At 42.7% G+C, this 19,784-nt stretch overlaps 1 protein-coding gene across 8 annotated transcripts in view; it reads left to right on the top strand.

The window, feature by feature from the left end:
- The window catches only part of AGBL4 (ATP/GTP binding protein like 4), a 1,449,848-nt gene that overhangs the window by 1,369,497 nt on the left and 60,567 nt on the right, over positions 1-19,784 (top strand). For all 8 annotated transcript variants that reach the window (XM_017955920.3, XM_017956149.3, XM_017956028.3 and 5 more), the window contains 2 exons: positions 9,174-9,326; positions 13,009-13,171. In XM_017955920.3, coding sequence (XP_017811409.1) covers positions 9,174-9,326; positions 13,009-13,171 — 316 coding nt within the window. The remainder of the gene's footprint in view (positions 1-9,173; positions 9,327-13,008; positions 13,172-19,784) is intronic.

The following is a 19,784-nucleotide window of genomic DNA, read 5'->3' as shown; positions in this document are numbered from 1 at the left end:
GGCTTCAAAAGATTCACAGGCTACGCCCTCCTTATTATTATTTTTTTCTGTTGTTCATGGTTTTCACGAAACCACACTTTCTTTGTATTTTTTCACCTTCTTTCTTCTCTGACCACTCCACAGTCTCCTTTCCTTCTCTTTTAGCTAAACTTTCAACTTCAGAGGGCTCCAGGCTCAGTCCCAGGACCTCCTCTTGGTCCACACTTTCTCCCAGAGCTGTTACACCCACCTCAATGATAATGATTCCCGCATTTATACCTTCAGTCCAGTCTTCTCCCTGAGGGTTCTTCTTTCATGAATTTAACTGCCTACCTGACACTTCCTGTCTTGTATTCAGTGGTCATTTCAAACTGTGAAGAGCCTATCAGAACTCTCAATTTCCTAACCAATATCCCAGCTGGGCTCCACACCAGTCTTCTCCATCTCTGTACATGAAACCACCATCTCCTTAGTGTTCAAGTCATAAACCTTTGATTCTTCCCACATGTAATCTATGTGCAGGTTCTATGGAGGTATGGCCACAATATTTGTTAAACATGCCTTCTCACCTCTACCACCCTTATTTAAGCTGTAGTTAAGCACTGCATAATGACATTTCAGCGTCAGACCACATATACAATGGTGGTCCCATATGATTATGATGAACTTGAAAAATTCCTGTCACCTGGTGACATCGCAGCTGTTGTAAGGCATAGGGCAATGCATTACTCGTTCACATGTTTGTGATGATGCTGGGGTAAACCAACCTGCTGTGCTGCCAGTCATATAAAAACATGGAAATGCAATTATGTATAATACATAACACTTAATAATAATATGTAACTATGTTACTGGTTTATGTATTTTCTATACTATACTTTTTATTATTATTTTAGAGTGTACTTCTACTTATATAAAAAAAGTGAACTCTAAAAAGTCTCAGGCAGGTCCTTCAGGAAGTGTTCCACAAGAAGGCATTGTTATCATAGGAGAGGACAGCTTCATGCATGTTATTGTCCCTGAAGACCTTCCAGTGTGATAAGATGTGGAGGTGGAAGACAGCTATGTTGATGATCTTGATCCTATGTAGGTCTCGGCTCATGTTTGTGTTTGTGCCTTAGTTTTTAACAAAAAGTGTTTAAAAAGTAAGAAAACAAAACAAAAAAACCCATAATTTATAACTAGGAAAAAAAGCTTATAGAGTAATAAAGGAAGAACATATTGTTGTGCGGCTGTATAATGTGTTTGTGTTTTAAGGTAAGTGTTATTACAAAAGAGTCAAAAAGTTTAAAAAATTCAAAGTTTATAAAGTAAAAAAGTCCCTGTAAGCTAAGGTTGATTTATTATTGAAGAACTAAAATGTTTTAAAATAAATTTAATGAGGCCAGGCGTGGTGGCTCACACCTGTAATCCCAGTGAGCCGAGATCGTGCCAATGCACTGCAACCTCCACCTCCCAGGTTCAGGTGATTCTCCTGCCTCAGCCTCTCGAGTAGCTCAGATGACAGGTGTGCACCATTATGCCCAGCTAATTTTTGTGTTTTCCATAGAGATGGGATTTCCCCATGTTGGTCAGGCTGGTCTTGAACTCCTGATCTCAATTGATCTGCCTGCCTTGGCCTCCTAAAGTGCTGGGATTACAGGTATGAGCTACCACGCCTGGCCTCATTAAATTTATTTTAAAACAGTCAAATGCTACACAGGTTTGTAACCTAAGAGCCATAGGCTATAACAATATACCCTAGGTGTGTAGTAGGCTATAGCATCTAGGTTAGTGTAAGTACACTCTATGATGGCCACACAATGATGAAATCACCTAGTGATGCATTTCTCAGAACTTATCCCCATCATTAAGTGCTTCATGACTGTACTATGATCGCTTAGGGGAACTATCTCAACTGCCTCATTCATACCCCCCTAAAATCCATTATCTACATGATAGGCAAGGTACGTTTTTCAGTATTCCCCTGTTAAAATGTCTTTCTACTGTACATAGGATAAACTCCAAATTCTGACCCTGGCTTTCAAGACCCTGTGTGATCTGGACCCTGCAAACCTGTCCAGGCTTAGCTCCAGTGTTTGTCACAATCTGGCTATCGGCCTTCCCTTTGGTTTTTGAAAACAATACACTCATTGTTGCTTTAGGGCCTTTGTTTTGCCCAGGATTCTTTCTGACTTCTTTGAATGTCTGGTTTTTCTCCCTTTCTTTCTCTTCCTTCCTTCCTTCCTTCTTTCCTTCCTTTCTTTCTCTCTTTCTTTCTTTCTTCTTTCTCTGTCTTTCCTTCCTTCCTTTTTCTCTCTTTCTCTTTCTTTCTCTTTCTCTCTCTTTCTTTCTCTTCTTTCTCTCTCTCTCTCTTCCTTCCTTCCTTTTTCTCCTTTCTCTTTCTTTCTCTTTCTCTCTCTTTCTTTCTCTTCTTCCTTCCTTTCTTCCTTCCTTTTCTTTTCTCTCTCCTCTCCCCTCCTCTCCTCTCCCCTTTCCTTTCCCTCTCCCTCTCCCTCTCCCTGTTCTCTTCTGTTTGTATGGGAAAGTCTTTATGTCCATTTCCTTTTTGAAGGACAATTTTGCCAGGAACAGTATTCCTGCTTAACAGGTGCATGCCACCACACCTGGCTGAATGGCTAGTTCTTATCATCTTTTGAGGCTTAATTCAAATGTCAGAGGCCTTCCCTGATCACAGTACCTAAAGTAGACTTTTCCCTCATCCACTGTGTTATTCACCATCATGTTATTTACCCTAGTGCATTTCTAGCGTGTTTCACAATCTGCAATTACCTTGCTTATCTGCTGTTTATAGTTTGTAAACCCCACCTGGGTGTTAGCTATTTAAAGGCAGGAATCTTATCTGTCTTGTTCACCCCGAGGTCCTATGATAGCATGAGGAATATAGTAGGTTCACAGTAGATATTTGCCAGATGAATGGATGAATGAATAAGCTAGATGATAAATACCTTAACAGAAGGATATTTTTTAAATCTGTGGGATTCCAGAGAAAGGAGCTGCTATATCTGAGAGCATCCAGGAAGACCTCTCTGTCAAGGGCCCATTTGGGATAAGCAGTAAAAGATGAACAAGATGTTACCAGGAGGTGAAAGGAAGGAAGAGGACGAAAGAACAAACACAAAAGCCCAGAGTATGAGAACACCGGTGTGCTTGGGAAGTTACAGTGGTTCTAGAAGGCTGGAGTGTAGGATGGAGAGAGGCAGGAGGTGAAGTGCCCATGGCCCATCCCCTTGGCCCCTTGAGCTGGCTGTCTGGATTTCTTATGTGGTTGTTCCTTTCTTTGTCCCCTTGACTTATTATATCCCTTTTTTTATGGGAGGAATTTCTGCCCAGCCACGTTCAGGACATATCTGAGGAAGAAAGCCTTCACTGTGCCACTTCAGAAATATATATATGTATATGCTATGGGCTGGGCACAGCTACAATCCCAGCACTTTGGGAGCCTGAGGCAGGAGAATTGCTTGAGCCCAAGAGTTCCAGACTATACTGGGCAATATAGCAAACCCTGTCTCTACAAAAAAATTATTTTAAAATAAAGAAATATACACTATGAATGATAAAGAACCTTTGCATTATTTTGTTTATTTGATTTGCTTGGTTGATATTAAAGAAAGAGTCCTCAATTTTTCTGAAAATTTTTCCTTCCTGCCTTAGAACACAGAAATAACTTTCATTCCTTAAAAATCAGACAGGGAGACATTTTAGTTAAAAATGAAAAGAATAGATTTGGGACTTTTTATCTCAGTCCCAGGGGAAAACATCTTCCTAGGGTAAATCCGAAGGAGGAATGTGTCTCCCAACGCTTCTTGCTTCTCCCACACACATACCTCAATGCCTTTTTGAGAGTCTAAGCTCAATAATCTCAGTCACAGATCCCCACAATCCTTCAGCTCAGACCTGAAGGAATCTGCATGGGGCTTGCCTTACTGTAATCAAGTAATTGCTTTGCTAGGCTGCAAGCTCCTGTGAGGACAGCAGGGTACAGGACATGGGGAGTTTACAGCCAGAGGCCTGGGTTTCAGACCCGGCTCTGCCATGTCTTGCTTCGTAATGCTGGGCAAGTTACTTGAGCTCTCTGAGCTTCCATTTCCTCCTCTGTAAAACAGAAATAATCACAAAGCTCACCCTGCTCAACTTGCGGTTATTCCTGCCTAAGCTTCAGTTTCTTCCCCTTGGCATCTCCAAACCTAAGATAAAATTCCTCTGTCCTTCCTGCATTGGATTGCCCTGGATGATCCTTCCTTCACTGAACTGAATTTGTGATAAACTCTGAAGTGCCGCCCAAATATGAAGGATCCAGCCCCACATCAGAGCACCAAGCTCAGGTTTTGGCCTGTGCCAAGTGAGATGAAGCAGGGCAGAAGCTCAGAATAGAGAAAGAAAACCCATTTCCTCCCTGGTGTCTAGGTGGAAGCAAACTCCACACTAAATTATGTTGCAAATATGCCCCAAAGTAGTTTTAATTTTATTGGCACTGATTTTAATTTACTCTTTAGGCCCCTGATTGCAAGATGAGCTGCTGGCTGTTGGCAAGGGGACAGCCCTTCATCATTCTGTTTTAATTAAGGTTCTTAAGTTTGGAAGGAAAGGAGATGCTCTCCCCATCCCCCACCTTCTATTCTCATTCCCAAATTCTAATTAAGGGCCCTACGTTTGTGACACACACCCCTTGGTCTGGCACAGCCACAGAAAAGTACCTGGTTTTACTGTTGGAAAAACTTAAGATGCATTTGTTTATTCATTAATTCACTTATCTTTCCATCAGTTCATTCTCTTATTCATTCCTTTGTAAACCTTCAATGATGACCTACTATATACAAGGCCTTATTCTGGCCCTGTGGATTGAAAAAAATCAACAATATAAGGCCCCTGCCCTCAAAGAGCTCACATTCTGGAGGGAGATGAAAATAAAGGGTTATTATGTCATGTGGTAAGTGCCGTGAGAGAGATATATACCTTAAATTATGAGAGCGCAGAGGAGGCTGTTAACTCAGCCTGAGGGATAAAATAAGGCTTTTTGAATTGAGATTTTGTACTAGTCAAGATGAATGATATTAGCTTCCATAATAAACAATCCCCAAATTTAAGTGGCTTAATACAGTGAAGATTCACTTCTCTCTCACATCAGTCTGATGCAGATCAGGTGACTCTCCTTGCTATTGTCCTCTTAAGTGTTGAATGGAGGGTATAGGCTTCTTTCTTCTTAGGATATCATCATTTTTTACATGTAGCTCCCCATGCAGAAGGGCAAGAGAGAATGCGGGTAATTGTGTATGAGGAGTTTTATGGGCAGGTCTGGAAGTTATCATCATTGCCCACATTCCATTTGATCCCAACCAAATGTCAAGGGGGATAGAAATATCAGTGGGGAAGAGACGCACAATTCAATAAATGGTGTGGAAACAGTGAAATTTAACCCTTACCTCACATTCCACGGCCATATAAATTGAAACTGAAACAAAACATTGAAAACTAAACAACAAAATAATAAAATGGAAGCAACAGTAAAATAATTCAGCTAGGAAACCACAAAAGAAAAGATTGATAAATTGTGTCAAAAATCAGCATTCAAAAATGTGCATGTAATTTTAAAAATTACATGAAAACTACATGAACAGAAGTAAAATAGACAAATGACAAAAGTATCTTTATATTACACATAAAGGTTAATTTCTACAATACATAGCTTCTCTAAGTCAACAAGAAATAAAGCCCAACAATCCGATTTTTTAAATGGTCAAAGGCAATGAATAGAGTTCTTAGAAAAGAGAATGCAAATCACTTTTGTTTATTTATTTTATTATTTATTTATTTACTTTTTGAGATGGAGTTTCACTCTTGTTGCCCAGGCTGGAGTGCAATGGTGCAATCTCAGCTCACTGCAACCTCTGCCTCCCAGGTTCAAGCAATTCTCCTGCCTCAGCCTCCCAAGTAGCTAGGATTACAGGCGCCCACCAGCACGCCCAGCTAATTTTTTTTTTTTTTTTTTTGTATTTTTAGTAGAGATGGGGTTTCACCATGTTGGTCAGGCTGGTCTTGAACTCCTGACCTCAGGTGATCCACCCACCTCAGCCTCCTAAAGGGCTGGAATTATAGGCGGGGGCCACTGTGCCCGGTCACAAATCATTTTTAAACATATGAAAATATGCTTAACTATACAGTAAAAGATAATTATACAGTACTAAGAGAAATTCAGATTAAAACTAATCTTAAATATTACTTTTCACCCATCAAATTGGCAAATATCAAAAAGTTTGATTCCACCTATATTGTCAAGGTAATAGGCTAGGAGTGTTCTGGCCCTTCTAAGGTCAGTCTGTCAGTATTAATCAGAATTGCAAATGCACATAGGATCCAGAAATTTCACTTCTAGGAATTTATTATTTTATTATTATTATTACTATTTTATTATTATTATTATTATTATTATTATTATTATTTTGAGATGGAGTCTCACACTGTCGCCCGGGCTGGAGTGCAATGGTACGATCTTGGCTCACTGCACCCTCCACCTCCCGGGTTCAAGTGAGTCTCCCGCCTCAGCCTCCTGAGTAGCTGGGATTATAGGTACCCACCACCACGCCGGGCTAATTTTTTGTATTTTTAGTAGAGATGGGGTTTCACTATGTTGGCCGGGCTTGTCTCGAACTCCTGACTTCGTGATCCTCCCGCCTTTGCCTCCCGAAGTGCTGGGATTACAGGCATGAGCCACCGGGCCCGGCCAGGAATTTATTTTACATACAATTGTATATGTGTGAAATAATGTATATACAAATTTCATCACTCAGACATTCTTTGTAACAAGAAAAGATTGGAAATACAGTAAATATTTATCAATAAGGAACTAGTTAGTTTATATATGGCTGTTACGAAGAATGAGGTACCTATTTATTAAGTAAGAATCGCCTCCCAGATATATTCAGAGAAGAACAGCAGATCTGAATGGTGTGTTTATGGTGCTATCACTCGTGTGTTTGGAGCAGGGGGTTTGGGTGTGGAGGAAATATTTACTTGTATATGCACAAACTATCTCTGGAAAGATATATGCAAGCCTGATAGCATTAGCTGCCTCTGGGGAGCAAAACTGGGTGACTGGTAGAATAGAGATTTTTTACTATAAATTATTTTATAATGTTTGACTTTCAGATTATATGATCAATCAAGATAATTCAGGTGCTGGTTCTTTCACGTGAAGTCACATCAGCTGCCAGTTGTCAGGATGGGATGGTGGAAGCCACACCTATATGGTTATCAGAAAAATGTGATAAAATTACACTTGTACCCCCATAAATCTATGCAAATAAGTTTTTTAAATTTAATTTTTTTAAAAAAATGAAAAAGTAAAAGAAAAGCTAGGTTCTAATTCTTGCTTTTTCACTAACTTGCTGGCCAACCTTAAGCAAGCAACCTCCGCACTCAGAGCAGGTCTGAGAAAGGTCAGAGAAACTGGTTTCCAAGGCCCTCCCTAGCTCTGACATCGAGAGATACAAACTGTAGCTTTTCCTTCCACATTTCTTAAATCATCTTTCTACCTCCTCCTTTCCTGTGCAGCTCATCAAAAGCTCAGAGGAAAAGACAGACAATTGAAGAAAATAAAATTGTGAAGATGACTTTTATAGGGCTCCTGTTGAATCATTGTGTATTCCACCTCCAAAGCTGAAAATGATGAGTTTAATATCACATAGAGCAGTGCATCTTGTATCTCCCAAAAGACAGCTTATGCTACCCAGAGAACTGGGAGCTTGGCAAGACATAATTTTTCACTCCAACTCTGAGGCAAATGAAATGACAGTCATTGAGCCCACATTCTAGAAGCAACATAGTTTTCATTTGGTTTTAACTTCATTTGAAAGCATCCCAAGGAGGGAGAATCCTTCTAAATGTGCACTTTTCTTCTTTCCCAGGACTATGTACTAGAAAGGGGATGGAGAGGAGGCCAGGTTTTGCCTTGACTATTTCTAGCATTGGCCATTGATGACAATAAGTTAATTGTGTGAGGGGGCAGGAGGCCTGAATGTCAGCCCGGTTATTCTATGAGCTTGGGCAAGTCCCCTCCCCATGCAGGTCTTCCGTTATTCTCAGAAAGGGTTAATGGATATGAGTTGGGCTGATATATAAGAAGTGAAGGTTGGATTTGAGGACCATTGGAGATCTAATGGCCTAAAAATTACCCCATCCCCCACACCCCCTCTTTCAGCCAGTCCATTACAGTATGTGGAACAATCTCTCTGGGATTGTTTGTTCAATCATTCGGCATGTAGTTACTGAGCATCCTTTACTTACATGCACTGAGCTCTTTATAGACAATCCTCCTAACTTCAGGAAAGGTTAACAAATAATACCATATCAACCAAGAAAGTGCCTTAAATATGTGTAAGTAAAGAGCAGAGGTAGACTAGTCAATGCCGTCTTTACAGACTACAAAGGCATTTTCCTTCATGCTTTATTTATATGCTATTGGGGAGTAGACGTGGCATCATCACACAAGGTTAACTAAAAGAGTTAAGTAAGACTTCATATGTAAAGTTCCAAGAATGGTGTCTGGCATGTATTACATATACAGTGAAAGACAGTAATTGTTATTTTTTATTTATATCACAAGATATCAGCAAGCAATATAGTAATTATTATTGCTGTGTTTGATTCCCACTATAATGCTCTGAGATTTGAATTAAAATACCCATTTTTCAGATAAGGAAGCTGAGGCTCAAAGTGGGGACATGATTTACACCAAGCTTCCCAGCTAGAAACGGCCAAGTTGGGGCAAAACTGCAAACAGGCCCAAAGCAAATACAGTTGTGTTACCTCAGAGGTATTTCTCATTAATCAGAGAAATAAATTCCACTAATGTCTAGTCATGAATGTGTTAGCTGTTCTGAGTAAGTAACATCATGACTTAACCCAACCTAAATGTCACTTTTTCTGAAGACCTCTTAAAAGGGATGCTAACAGTAGTGCTTTCACACCCTGAAGGAAAACCATGTTAAAAGTGAGGAGGAATTGATCTTCACCTGTCTTAAACCCTCCCCTCACATTGCAAATGGCTGCTAAATCTGCTGACACATAGGGTCAGCTCGATGTGTGTGTGTGTGTGTGTGTGTGTGTGTGTGTGTGTGTGTGTGGTGTAGTGTCTGGTCCCTTAAAGGCAAGCTCTATGGCCCAGACTTTCCATTTGTTATCCTTTCTCTCAACAGAAAACAAGCCTGGAGTTTTATATTGACATCCACGCCCACTCCACCATGATGAATGGCTTCATGTACGGCAACATCTTTGAGGATGAGGAACGGTTCCAGAGGCAGGCCATTTTTCCCAAGCTCCTCTGCCAGAATGCTGAGGACTTCTCCTATGTAAGCCAGGAGTTCTCTCTCAGCCAGCCCCAGCCCCCCACACCCTGCCTCCCTGTATTCCTTCTCACTCAGTTCAGTTTGCTTTAAGCTCCACAGGACACCTAACTCTGTGCCAGGTCTTGTGTGGGTGATGAAGATAGAGGTAAACAAGATGTGCCCATGTTCTCAAACTGCTCATTACCAGTCAGGGAGGGAGACTCTTTGAGAAGGTAGCATTTTGGCTGGCTGATGAACTGGCATTTGTTTTTGTTTTGGGGTTTTTGTTTTGTTTTGTTTTGAGACAGGATCTTGCTCTGTCACCCAGGCGGGGGTGCGGTATTATGATCATGGCTCACTGCAGCCTCTATCTCCCAGGATCAAGTAATCCTCCCACCTCAGCCTCCTGAGTAGTTGAGGCTACTGGCTAATTTTTTTTTTTTTTTTTTTTTGAGATGGACTTTCACTCTTGTTGCCCAGGCTGGAGTGCAATGGCATGATCTTGGCTCACTGCAACCTCCATCTCCCAGGTTCAAGCGATTCTCCTGCCTCAGCCTCCCAAGTAGCTGGGATTATAGGCATGCACCACAACACCTGGCTAATTGTTTGTATTTTTAGTAGAGACGGGGTTTCTGCATGTTGGTCAGGCTGATCTCGAACCCCCAACCCCAGGTGATCTGCCCACCTCAGCCTCCCAGTTTGCTGGGATTACTGGCGTGAGCCATGTGCCTGGCCACTACTGGCTAATTTTTAAAAATGTAGTTATTTATTTTGTAGAGACAGGGTCTCACTATGTTGCCAAAGCTGGTTTCAAGCTCCTGGGCTCAAGTGATCCACCTGCTTCAGCTTCCCAAAGTGCTGGGATTACAGGCATGAGCAACTGTTCCCAGCCTTGTTTAATGGAGTTGACTCCAGCATTAACAAGAAAAAAAAACTCACTGAGCACCTACCACATGCCAGACCTTGCTCCACGGTCTGCTTTTACCAATCCCAGTTCTTTTGTATAAGCACAACACATCTGCTAACAGAGGTTATATGCCCACCATTCTTTTCTCCATGACTCCTTCTCAGCCTCAATTTTTTTTTGTAATTGCTGGGTGATAATTTCTATCCTGCGTGCATTATAGCTTCCTGGGAGGGCAAATGCAGTTTTTGATATAAAAGTTCTTTGCAGGCCGTAAAGACCTCAACAAACTGCAGAGACGGTTGCTGTTACTACCCATCTCACATGCTGAGGACTAGAGAGACTGTGGGGTGGGAAAAACTCATAGCAAAAGCAGTATTGGGAAAGGGCAGGAAGAGAAGATAAGGAGGGGATCAGCATGTGGTGTAGGGAGAGAGCTTTTGCACATTTTCCTTTGTTTTGATACTAAATCTCTGGGGCCTGTTATTTCCATGTGGCCAGAGGGGCAGAGGCCCACAGAGGTCATAGCAATTTTTGAAGTTGATGAGCTGAAAACTCACCTGCCCATTGCTTCAGGCCAGGACATTAGTGGAGATGATGAATTTCTCTGCGTGGTAAGATGCACTCTGAATCCCAGAACCTTTGAATGTCAGACCAGGAAAGGACTTGGCAGATTATTTAGTCCAGTCCCCTCTTTACACCTAAGAGTAAAGAGTGGCCCCAGAAAAGATGAGTATTCAGTGTAAGGTCACCCAGCATTTAATGATAGAATCAAAGCAGGTAGCTCCCCATTTGCAGCTGTGGGGCAGAAACAGCCATGCCTTTTTCTGTAAGAATCTCTATAGGATGGCCCTGTCTATTTGAGACCACTGCAGTTTCAGAAAAGAATGTGGCCTCCTTCATCCAAGTTCCCTGGAAGGCTGGGTCATAGGCCTCAGAGACTCTTCTCACACGGGTGAGATTTCCAGGGACTACAAAAGGTGCACAGTCTGAGAGCCTTATTTCTGAGCTCGCCTGATGTTTCTGCACTGCAGCCTCCTTAAGGGCGGGAGTCAAGGTCATCTGTCCTAGTCCAATTGCTGTCTCTTCCTTTCTCTTCTCTTCCCTTCCCTTCCCTTCTCTTCTCTTCTCTTCTCTTCTCTTCTCTTCTCTTCTCTTCTCTTCTCTTCTCTTCTCTTCTCTTCTCTTCTTTTCTCTTCTCTTGTCCTCATTGCCCAAATCTGAAACAGGAGAGTTGGAGTTTACTACATGGATTTCAAAGGTCTTTTAGATCTGACATTCTATGATGTTCTGATTTTTCCTTTACCTTAAAAATAGACACACACACGCACACACACACACATACACATACACTTCTCTGTTTCTTTCACAGTCTTTCTGTGCCTTTCTTGTATTGGTGTTTGCTTTATCTCTTTTCCTTCTTCCTTTATCTCCTGCTGAATAAGATACGTATTCTCTTATTAAAACCATGGTCTGTTCATTTACTTAAATTTCCATGGGTTAGCATAGAATGCCCTTTTAACCCCAAGTGAACTGACCTTCACAACTCTGTGAAAGAGATATTTTCACCTCCAAGTTACAAATGAGAAAACTGAGGCTCAGACAAATAAGTCAGCTTGCCTGACATCATGCAATCAGTGGATAGTAGAGCATGTCTTTGAACAGAGGACTTGAGAGTGACATGCTTGTCCATTTCTCTATCCATTGTGATGGTTGCTGTCAACATCTTAGTAAAGAAGCAACCATGATTCCTATGCTCTAATGATTCTGGACATGAATCAGCTATCCCTAAGGGAAGCAGAGTCTTTGGTTGTCTGGAGTCACTCAGTTCTGGATTCAGATTTGTGCTGTATCACTTACTTGCTCCACCTCTATGAGCCTCAGTTTCTTCATCTATAGAGAAATAAAATGTGAACACCTACTTCAAGTGGTTATTTTGAAGCCTAAATGAGATGCTGCATGGGAAACAATATTATAAAATTGAAAGCACTGCCCAAATTTTAGGGTTTTTTTTGTTTTGTTTTGTTTTGTTTTTGGTTTTTTTTTATTTTTATTTTTTCTTTTTAAAGAATAGAGACATCCCAGTACTTCGGGAGGCTGAGGCAGGTGGATCACGAGGTCAGGAGATCGAGACCATCCTGGCTAACATGGTGAAACCCCATCTCTACTAAAAATACGAAAAATTAGCCAGGCATAGTTGTGGGCACCTGTAGTTCCAGCTACTTGGGAGGCTGAGGCAGGAGAATGGCGTGAACCCGGGAAGCGGAGGTTGCAGTGAGCTGAGATCGCGCCACTGCACTCCAGCCTGGGCGACACGGTGAGACTCTGTCTCAAAAAATAAATAAATAAATAAAATAATAATAAAAAAGAATAGAGACTTGGTCTCACTATGTTGCCTAGGCTGAACTCACACTCCTAGGCTCAAGCAATCCTTCCACCTCAGCCTCCCAAGTAGCTAGGACTACAGGTGCACACCACCATGCCAGGCTCCAAATGTTAGTTCTGATTATCATCAAAATGTAGTTGCTTCTTTTTCTCTTTCTACTTTTCCCTGCTCCCTCTGTCTCCATTCATTTTTCCGCAAATATTCGTTGAGTGGCAGTTACTGCACCTCAAGAACTCTGCTTGCTGCTGTCATTAATTATGTTTATTTAATCAGTCCTTATAATAATCATGTGATGAGGGGTTAATATCTCACTCTTCAGATGGTGAAACTGAGACCCAGAGGTGTTGTAAAATTTGCTCACAATCCAATTGCTGGCAGGTGCCGTGATTCTTTCCTCCCTACTCTGTCTTTCACAGTCCAGCACATCCTTTAACCGGGACGCTGTGAAAGCAGGAACTGGCCGTCGCTTCCTCGGTGGACTCCTGGACCACACTTCCTATTGCTACACCCTAGAGGTCTCCTTCTACAGCTACATCATCAGTGGCACCACGGCTGCTGTGCCCTACACTGAAGAAGCCTGTATCCTTGGCCCGTCCCCACCCAGCCTTGGGCCAGCCCTCATCCAGCCCAGGGTATCCAAGTCTGACAGGTCAGGAATGAGGCCCCCAGCTCAGGTAAGGGCTGAGACTCTCAGGTGAGAGTCTCTACTTCTACTTATTTTTCTCCCCCTTGTTCCCTCTTCTTCTCTACCCTCCTCCTCCCTCCTCACCTGTTCTGTGCTTCTCTCTCCTTACTTCTTTTTCCTCCTCCTCCCCTCCTTTCTGTCCTCTCTCTCATCCCATCCTCCTTTCCTCTCTTTCTCTCCTCTTTGCCTCTCCTCTGTCTTCCTTGTCTTTCCCGTCTCGGCCTCTGTGCATCTTTCTCTTTGCCTTTGCATTTCCTTTAACAAATTCCTTTTCCTCTTAGTTTCTTCATAAAATTTCTCTGAAAACCCCCAAGCCTTACATGATGAAATTAGAAGTTATTTTCTAGCTTGCCTAATTTTTTTAGGGATTATATAGTAACTCTAGTTGCCTGAGTGTTGATTTTAATACTAAGGTCCCTGCATCAGCTGTAACAGATCATAGCAGATTCCGCTTTCCTTTATCCTTTGTTTTTGGGTTGATCTATGTCTCCTTTCCTAACACTTAGTTAGGAAAGGAGTGGAGGGAGAAGTGGAGGGAGAAGGAAGGAACTTTAGATGAAATGAACTCTGTATTTCTGCAAATTCCCCCTCCCTGGAAGTAGAAGTGCTCTTTTTAGCATTTTTTCAACCCTTGGTGAGTGTTTATGGAATTCCTCTGTGCAGGAAAACATCTTTTCTGAAAGTGGCATGACTTAGGGCTCGTCCCACCAGCCAATTGCAAGTTAGTGGCTCTGTTTGTATGTGTGTGTTTGGGAGAGTGGGGGGTATGGTGTCCAGGTACCTTGCCAGGAACATTGGAAGCTGGGCAATGGCCCTAGAAGGAGTGGCTGGCAGGGGGTAGGCCAGGTGTTAGAGCAGTGTCCCAGCTCCTGTTGGACACAGAGAGATTATGATTGGAACTGAGAGTTCCCTACGTACAGTCATCAAGGCTAAGAGTCATCTTGCAGTCTGCTTTAATACCCACCTGACTCAGCAAGGCCAAGGGAGTAGGCTCTGCTCTGAGGAAGAGGGTCTGTGGGTTCCAAAGTCCTGGCCACCTGTTATGTGCCACACTGCCCCTCTCCATGCCCCATACACACATTAGATGATGTATACAGCCTATGGCTTCTCCAGAATCTGCTAACTCCTATAATACATGCATATGCTTCATTCCACATTGTGCTTGCTTTGCTCTCCCGTAATATTATGGCAAAAGGACAGAGAACTGCCTGGAATAAGAGTTTCAGCTTGTGCACCAAAGGGGATTCTGCAATTCTTATTCATAGGGAGATGAGGGTCCCTCCAGAGGAGGCCTGCACCTAGTTTGTTGTTGTTTTTTGCTGTCCAATATGACAGGTTCTCCTGCCTTTTCTTAGCCCTTCTGACATGCTTTTGTATTAGAAGAAAATGTGTTTCTTAGTAGAAAGCCCACCCTTGGTTCAGGCCCAAGGTTTCCACCCCTCAACAGCCAACCCTCATTTATCAAAAGTAAACACACCATTAGTACACACCAGGAATCATAAAAGGCACCTAGGGTAAAATACTGAATAAAAAGGCATGGTTTCTGACTCTCAGAACTTTCAGTGTACTCGAGGAGACAATGTACATGATAAATTCTGTGGTGGAGGAATTCCAGAAGGCTCTGGGACATTTTCATTTGACAAGTATATATTGAGTGCCTGTCATAGGTCAGGTAAAGTTCTAGGCACAGGGAATGTTAACAGAGAACATACTAAAGACAAGAATGTCTTTACACGGGGGAAAGAGGGAACTCACACGCAGTCCTGGGAGTCAGGGAAGATTTCCCAGGAAAAGAGACCTCTGAACTGAGGTTTTTTGTTTGTTTGTTTTTGAGATGGAGTCTTGCTCTGTCACCCAGGCTAGAGTACAGTGGCACGATCTCGGCTTACTGCAACCTCCGCCTCCTGGGTTCAAGCAATTCCCCTGCCTCAGCCTCCTGAGTAGCTGGGATTACAGGTGTGTGCCACCACGCCCAGCTAATTTTTGTATTTTTAGTTGAGATGCGGTTTCACCATGTTGGTCAGACTGGTCTCGAACTCCTGACCTCGTGATCCACCTGCCTCAGCCTCCCAAAGTGCTAAGATTACAGGTGGAAGCCACTGCACCCAGCCTGAAGTGAGTTTTTAATATGAACTAGTCAAACTGGGTGAGGGTGTTGTTGAAGCGAGGATGTGGTAGACAGAGAGGGGCTTACAGAAGGTATGGGCAGGAGCTGTAAGTGGTCCCTTGTGGCTGAAGGACTTCAGACACAATGATACATTTGAAGTGGAAAGCTGTAAGGAGTTTGATCTTGAATGTAGACAATGGAGAGCAATAGAAGGGTTTTTAATGGGGATGAAGGGCCACTCTGATGGCAGTGGAAAGGACAGATTCGAGAGGGCCAGTGTTGTAGGCAGGGACATGCATTAGAATGCTGTTATAAAAATACAGGTGAGAAATAATTCAGGCCAAGACCAGAGTGGTGGCTGTGGAATATTTAGAATGTGGAACTGAGAAGACTTGGTAATTGACTATTTGGGAGGGGCGGCAGGGAATGGGAGCTTGTGATTGGAAGGGGTTAGGGTGAATAGAGAGGCTATGTACAAGTTGAGCCGGCCATGATGCTGATGGGCCTACCCTGCCTTGTTCTGTCCTCCAGAGGATGAGAAGAGGAAACAAACTGCACCAGGGAAGCTTAGGCCGATTCAATGCATGCAAGGGTGATTTAACCTGGGTTCTGTTTGAAATACTTAAAAAAAAAACCAACTCTCATTTCATAACAGAGGGAGACTTCAGGGAGACAGATTGTGATCTTTGTTGGCTGCTGGCTCCATGTCCCAACCAGAAAAAGAAATTACATGGTCTGATGGGAAAGGCAATATGGTCTGGGAGAAAATGTCCTCTAGACTAGGAATCAGGAGACCTGGATTCTGATGACAGCACCAACATCATCCCAGAGAGCACCCTCCTGCAAGTCCTGTAACCTCTCTGAGGTGAGCTTCCTCACCGTTACGAAGGACCAAAGACCTTCACACTTGTCTAACCCCTGCTGTGGGAATTAAATAGAGATATTCATTAAAATATAGGTATGGTATTATGCAAACAGAACAGACTTTCGATTCAGACATATCTGGGTTTGAATCCTAGGCTCACCCACTTACTAGAGTGTCACCTTGGGCAAGTTGTATAACCTCACTGGGCCTCAGATTAGTTTCCTAATCTGTAGCAGGAGGATGTAATAATACTTAACCTCACCGAGTTGCAATGAGGTTAAAGGAAATAGCTTGTGTGAGTGTGCACTGTGAACTAAATATTAAGTGACGTTGAAAAGGTGAATGTGAATGAGGACCACTGTCTGTGTGAAAGAAGATAGATAGGGCTGTTACAGCAAGAGATCAGTGGCTGTTGTTAGGTTTGCTGGGCAAAGAGCATTGGTGGGGTCATCACAGTTAAGGGTCTTGCTTTGACCACAGAACAATGACTGGTTCACAAAGTGAGAGATGTACTGTTCCATTGATCGAGTTTCTTGTTGCTGTCATCCAGGGTGCCCCCTTCCTAGTATCATGGAGGCCAGACTAGTTAGCTAGAGGATACTGGATGAGTATAACATCAGGAAGGGCTGGGGATGCAGAGAATCCCAAGGGATATTTCACCTACGTCCAGAATAGTGTCCACCGCTCCACAGACCAGAGCGTATGTATCCATTGGTTCAGTTCTTCTCCTTGGAAAAGCATCAGCCAAACATGACCAGGATTTTGCTCTCTCTGACTTCCCTTCTCCTCTATATTTGGGAAATAAAGCAATGGACATGGTTGTTGATGCTTACTTGGCTGTGTGACCTTGGACTGGTTATCTCACCACTCTGAATTTCTTTTCCCATTTGTAAAATAAAAATAGTACTCACTTTGCATGGTTATTGGGAGGGTGAAATATGGCACTATATCTGCATTCCCCTGGTACTGCCTGGCATCTGGGAGGTACTTAACAAATATTCTTGTCTTGACTTTTCTCAGCCCCATGCAGACTACATGGCGGTTGAATCTTTAACTTGACAATCTGGCCTCGAAACTAGCAACTAGGATTTGGATTTTGACTCCATGCTATTATGGGTGGCCTCCAGCAAGTCTTGTCCCCTCTCTTAGCCTCTGTGTGTTATTCTTCCTACCCATCAGAGTTTTGTGGAATAAAATTATGTGTCAACTTGATCACTTCCAACTCTGACATTCTAAGATTTTCCTGATTCTAAAATATAAGTTATATAATTCCATGCTTAGATGAGTTGGATAACTAATCCATGGATTATCAATATTCCATGTTACCAATAATCCATAATTTTTATTGAGTTTTAATATTCAGTGATTCCATGAACAAAAGAGTTTCTAATTTAATAGGGAAAATCAATACAAAAGTGTCCTGGGCAGCTAGTCAGGCCAAGCCAATAGCTACTTTCATTCTTTTAGTTTAGGGGTTCTTAATTGAGGGGCTTACAGATGGCTTCAACAAAAGCCTGTGAACCAACTAAAATGTATGCGAAGCTGTGAGTAAATATGTAGAGTTCATTTTTTGGGGGGAAGGCCCATAGCTTTCAACAGAACCTAAAAGAGAGACATCCTCAGAGGCTTCCGCCATGGCCGGTGGCCATGCTGTGGCAAGAATACGACGCTGGTGTCAGAGTCCTGGGTGTGAGTTCTTTTTTGCGTCATTCTCACTGAAAGCCCTAATCCCATATTTAACCACTCTGAACCTCAGTTTCTTCATCACAGGGTTGTTGTTAAGGCTACATGGGAGAATGCATGCAGATAAATCACTGAGCATATGGTCTGTGCCATTAAATATTAGGTCCCTTGCCTTTCCTTCCTGTCATTTGTTGTTTTTGTGAAATGATAAATTCCAACGAATTTTGAACCATTCTTCAGGAAACCCTATTTACATTTTACTGGCCTGCCAAGTAATAAATATGCTCTGTTCAAACGATTTGAAAAAGAGAGAGAGAAAGGCTAAACTGGAATCATAAAGTAACCCAGAGCTTATATGGCATTTGTTTATAGTCTGGTTACAAGCCAAGAGGAAATAGCTCTTTGACATAATGGATGAGAAAAACATTGGGAACAGACACCTTGGGTCCTGAGCAGACTGGTTTCCACCCAGGCTTGTAGCTGTGGACACATTGAAATAAGAAAATGCTGGCTCTTAAGGGGAGGGGTATGGCTGATGTGGTCAAGAGAAGATGCTGATATATCAAATTCAGTTAATTGGATTAGTCTCGTTTCAGAGCCCATATATGCCTTGCACTGGGTCCTCTGAAACCTACATCAGACATTGAAGCTATCGTTTATTTACTCATCCATCCAACCAAACATGTTAGACACTAGAAATAGATGAAAAAACTTGGTCTCTACTTTCAAGATGAAGACAGTTTTGAGGGGAGGGAGAAAGCTAAAGAGACATCAGCATCAGAGAGGGTTAAAAGCTCTGACAGAGGGGAGCTCTGCTGGTTGGGGAAGCAGTGGGAGTCATCTAACCCAGCTAGGGTGGTGCAGGAGGGAGTAGGAAGAAAGGCTTCGTGGAGGAAGAGAAACTAGGGCTCAGACTTCTAGGATGGATGGAATGCAGGGAGGAGAAGAAGGGGTGGAGTAGCCTTCCTGGCAGAGGGAGAAGTACAGGGGAGAGCCCAGATGCTACATCCAAAGGATTGGAGGGTAGCTGGGGCTGGGCCAGAAGCAGCAGATGATTAATAAATATAGGCAGAGCTGGACCATGGAAAGAAAGAGAAAGTTTTGTGAAATATGTAACAAGTACATTGAACAGGCAGTACTCACAAGGTGCAATTATGAAACAACTTTATTTTTTGTCTCCCATTGGCTTTATAGATAGATAGATAGAGATTATAGATCTAGAGATACAAAAGCTCTGGCAGGCCCCATGAGTCTCCCATCGCTCTCAGGAAATTAAAAGTTCTCTAATTAATTCTAGTCACAAAACAGTCTCAGTTTAGCAATGACTACGTCTGATCCAATCAAAAACATCAAACCTCTTCAAAGTAAAAACCCTCCCCATCCTCTAGCTCAGACCTATCTCAAATAGGCTGCTCATGTGACCAAGGGGTTAAGGTCTGGCTCACTTCTGTTTCCCTGACTTGGCTTCCCAGCCTTTCCCCTCGATCTGGGTAACAGTAGCTGCTCACTCCTCCAAGGTTGAGCAGGGTGAGGGAGAGGAGAAAAGGAATGGGAAAGGTCTTAGGGGACTAGTACTCTCATGAGACAGCATGGGCAGTCCCTCACAAGCTTCTTTAGACACATCCTCTCCTGGTGCTTGAGCTCTGTTGATGGGAGCAGATGTGTCTGCTCAGTTCAATTGCTTATGGTTCCTTCCTCAGCCTCTGGTGATCTGATGGTTTACCCCTGTTGGAGTCACTATTCCCCTCCACTGGCCCTCATGTCTAAAGGTGAGCTAAAGATCGCAAAACTGGTTTTCTGGGTTACTTTTGCAAGTCCTGCATGGTGGTTTCATACTTCACTCTGAACTGTG

Source organism: Papio anubis, chromosome 1 (assembly GCF_008728515.1).
Source record: "Papio anubis isolate 15944 chromosome 1, Panubis1.0, whole genome shotgun sequence".
NCBI classification, from domain to species: domain Eukaryota; kingdom Metazoa; phylum Chordata; class Mammalia; order Primates; family Cercopithecidae; genus Papio; species Papio anubis.
The sequence above is the reverse complement of the archived record's forward strand: the minus strand, read 5'-3'. Positions and strand labels throughout refer to the sequence as shown.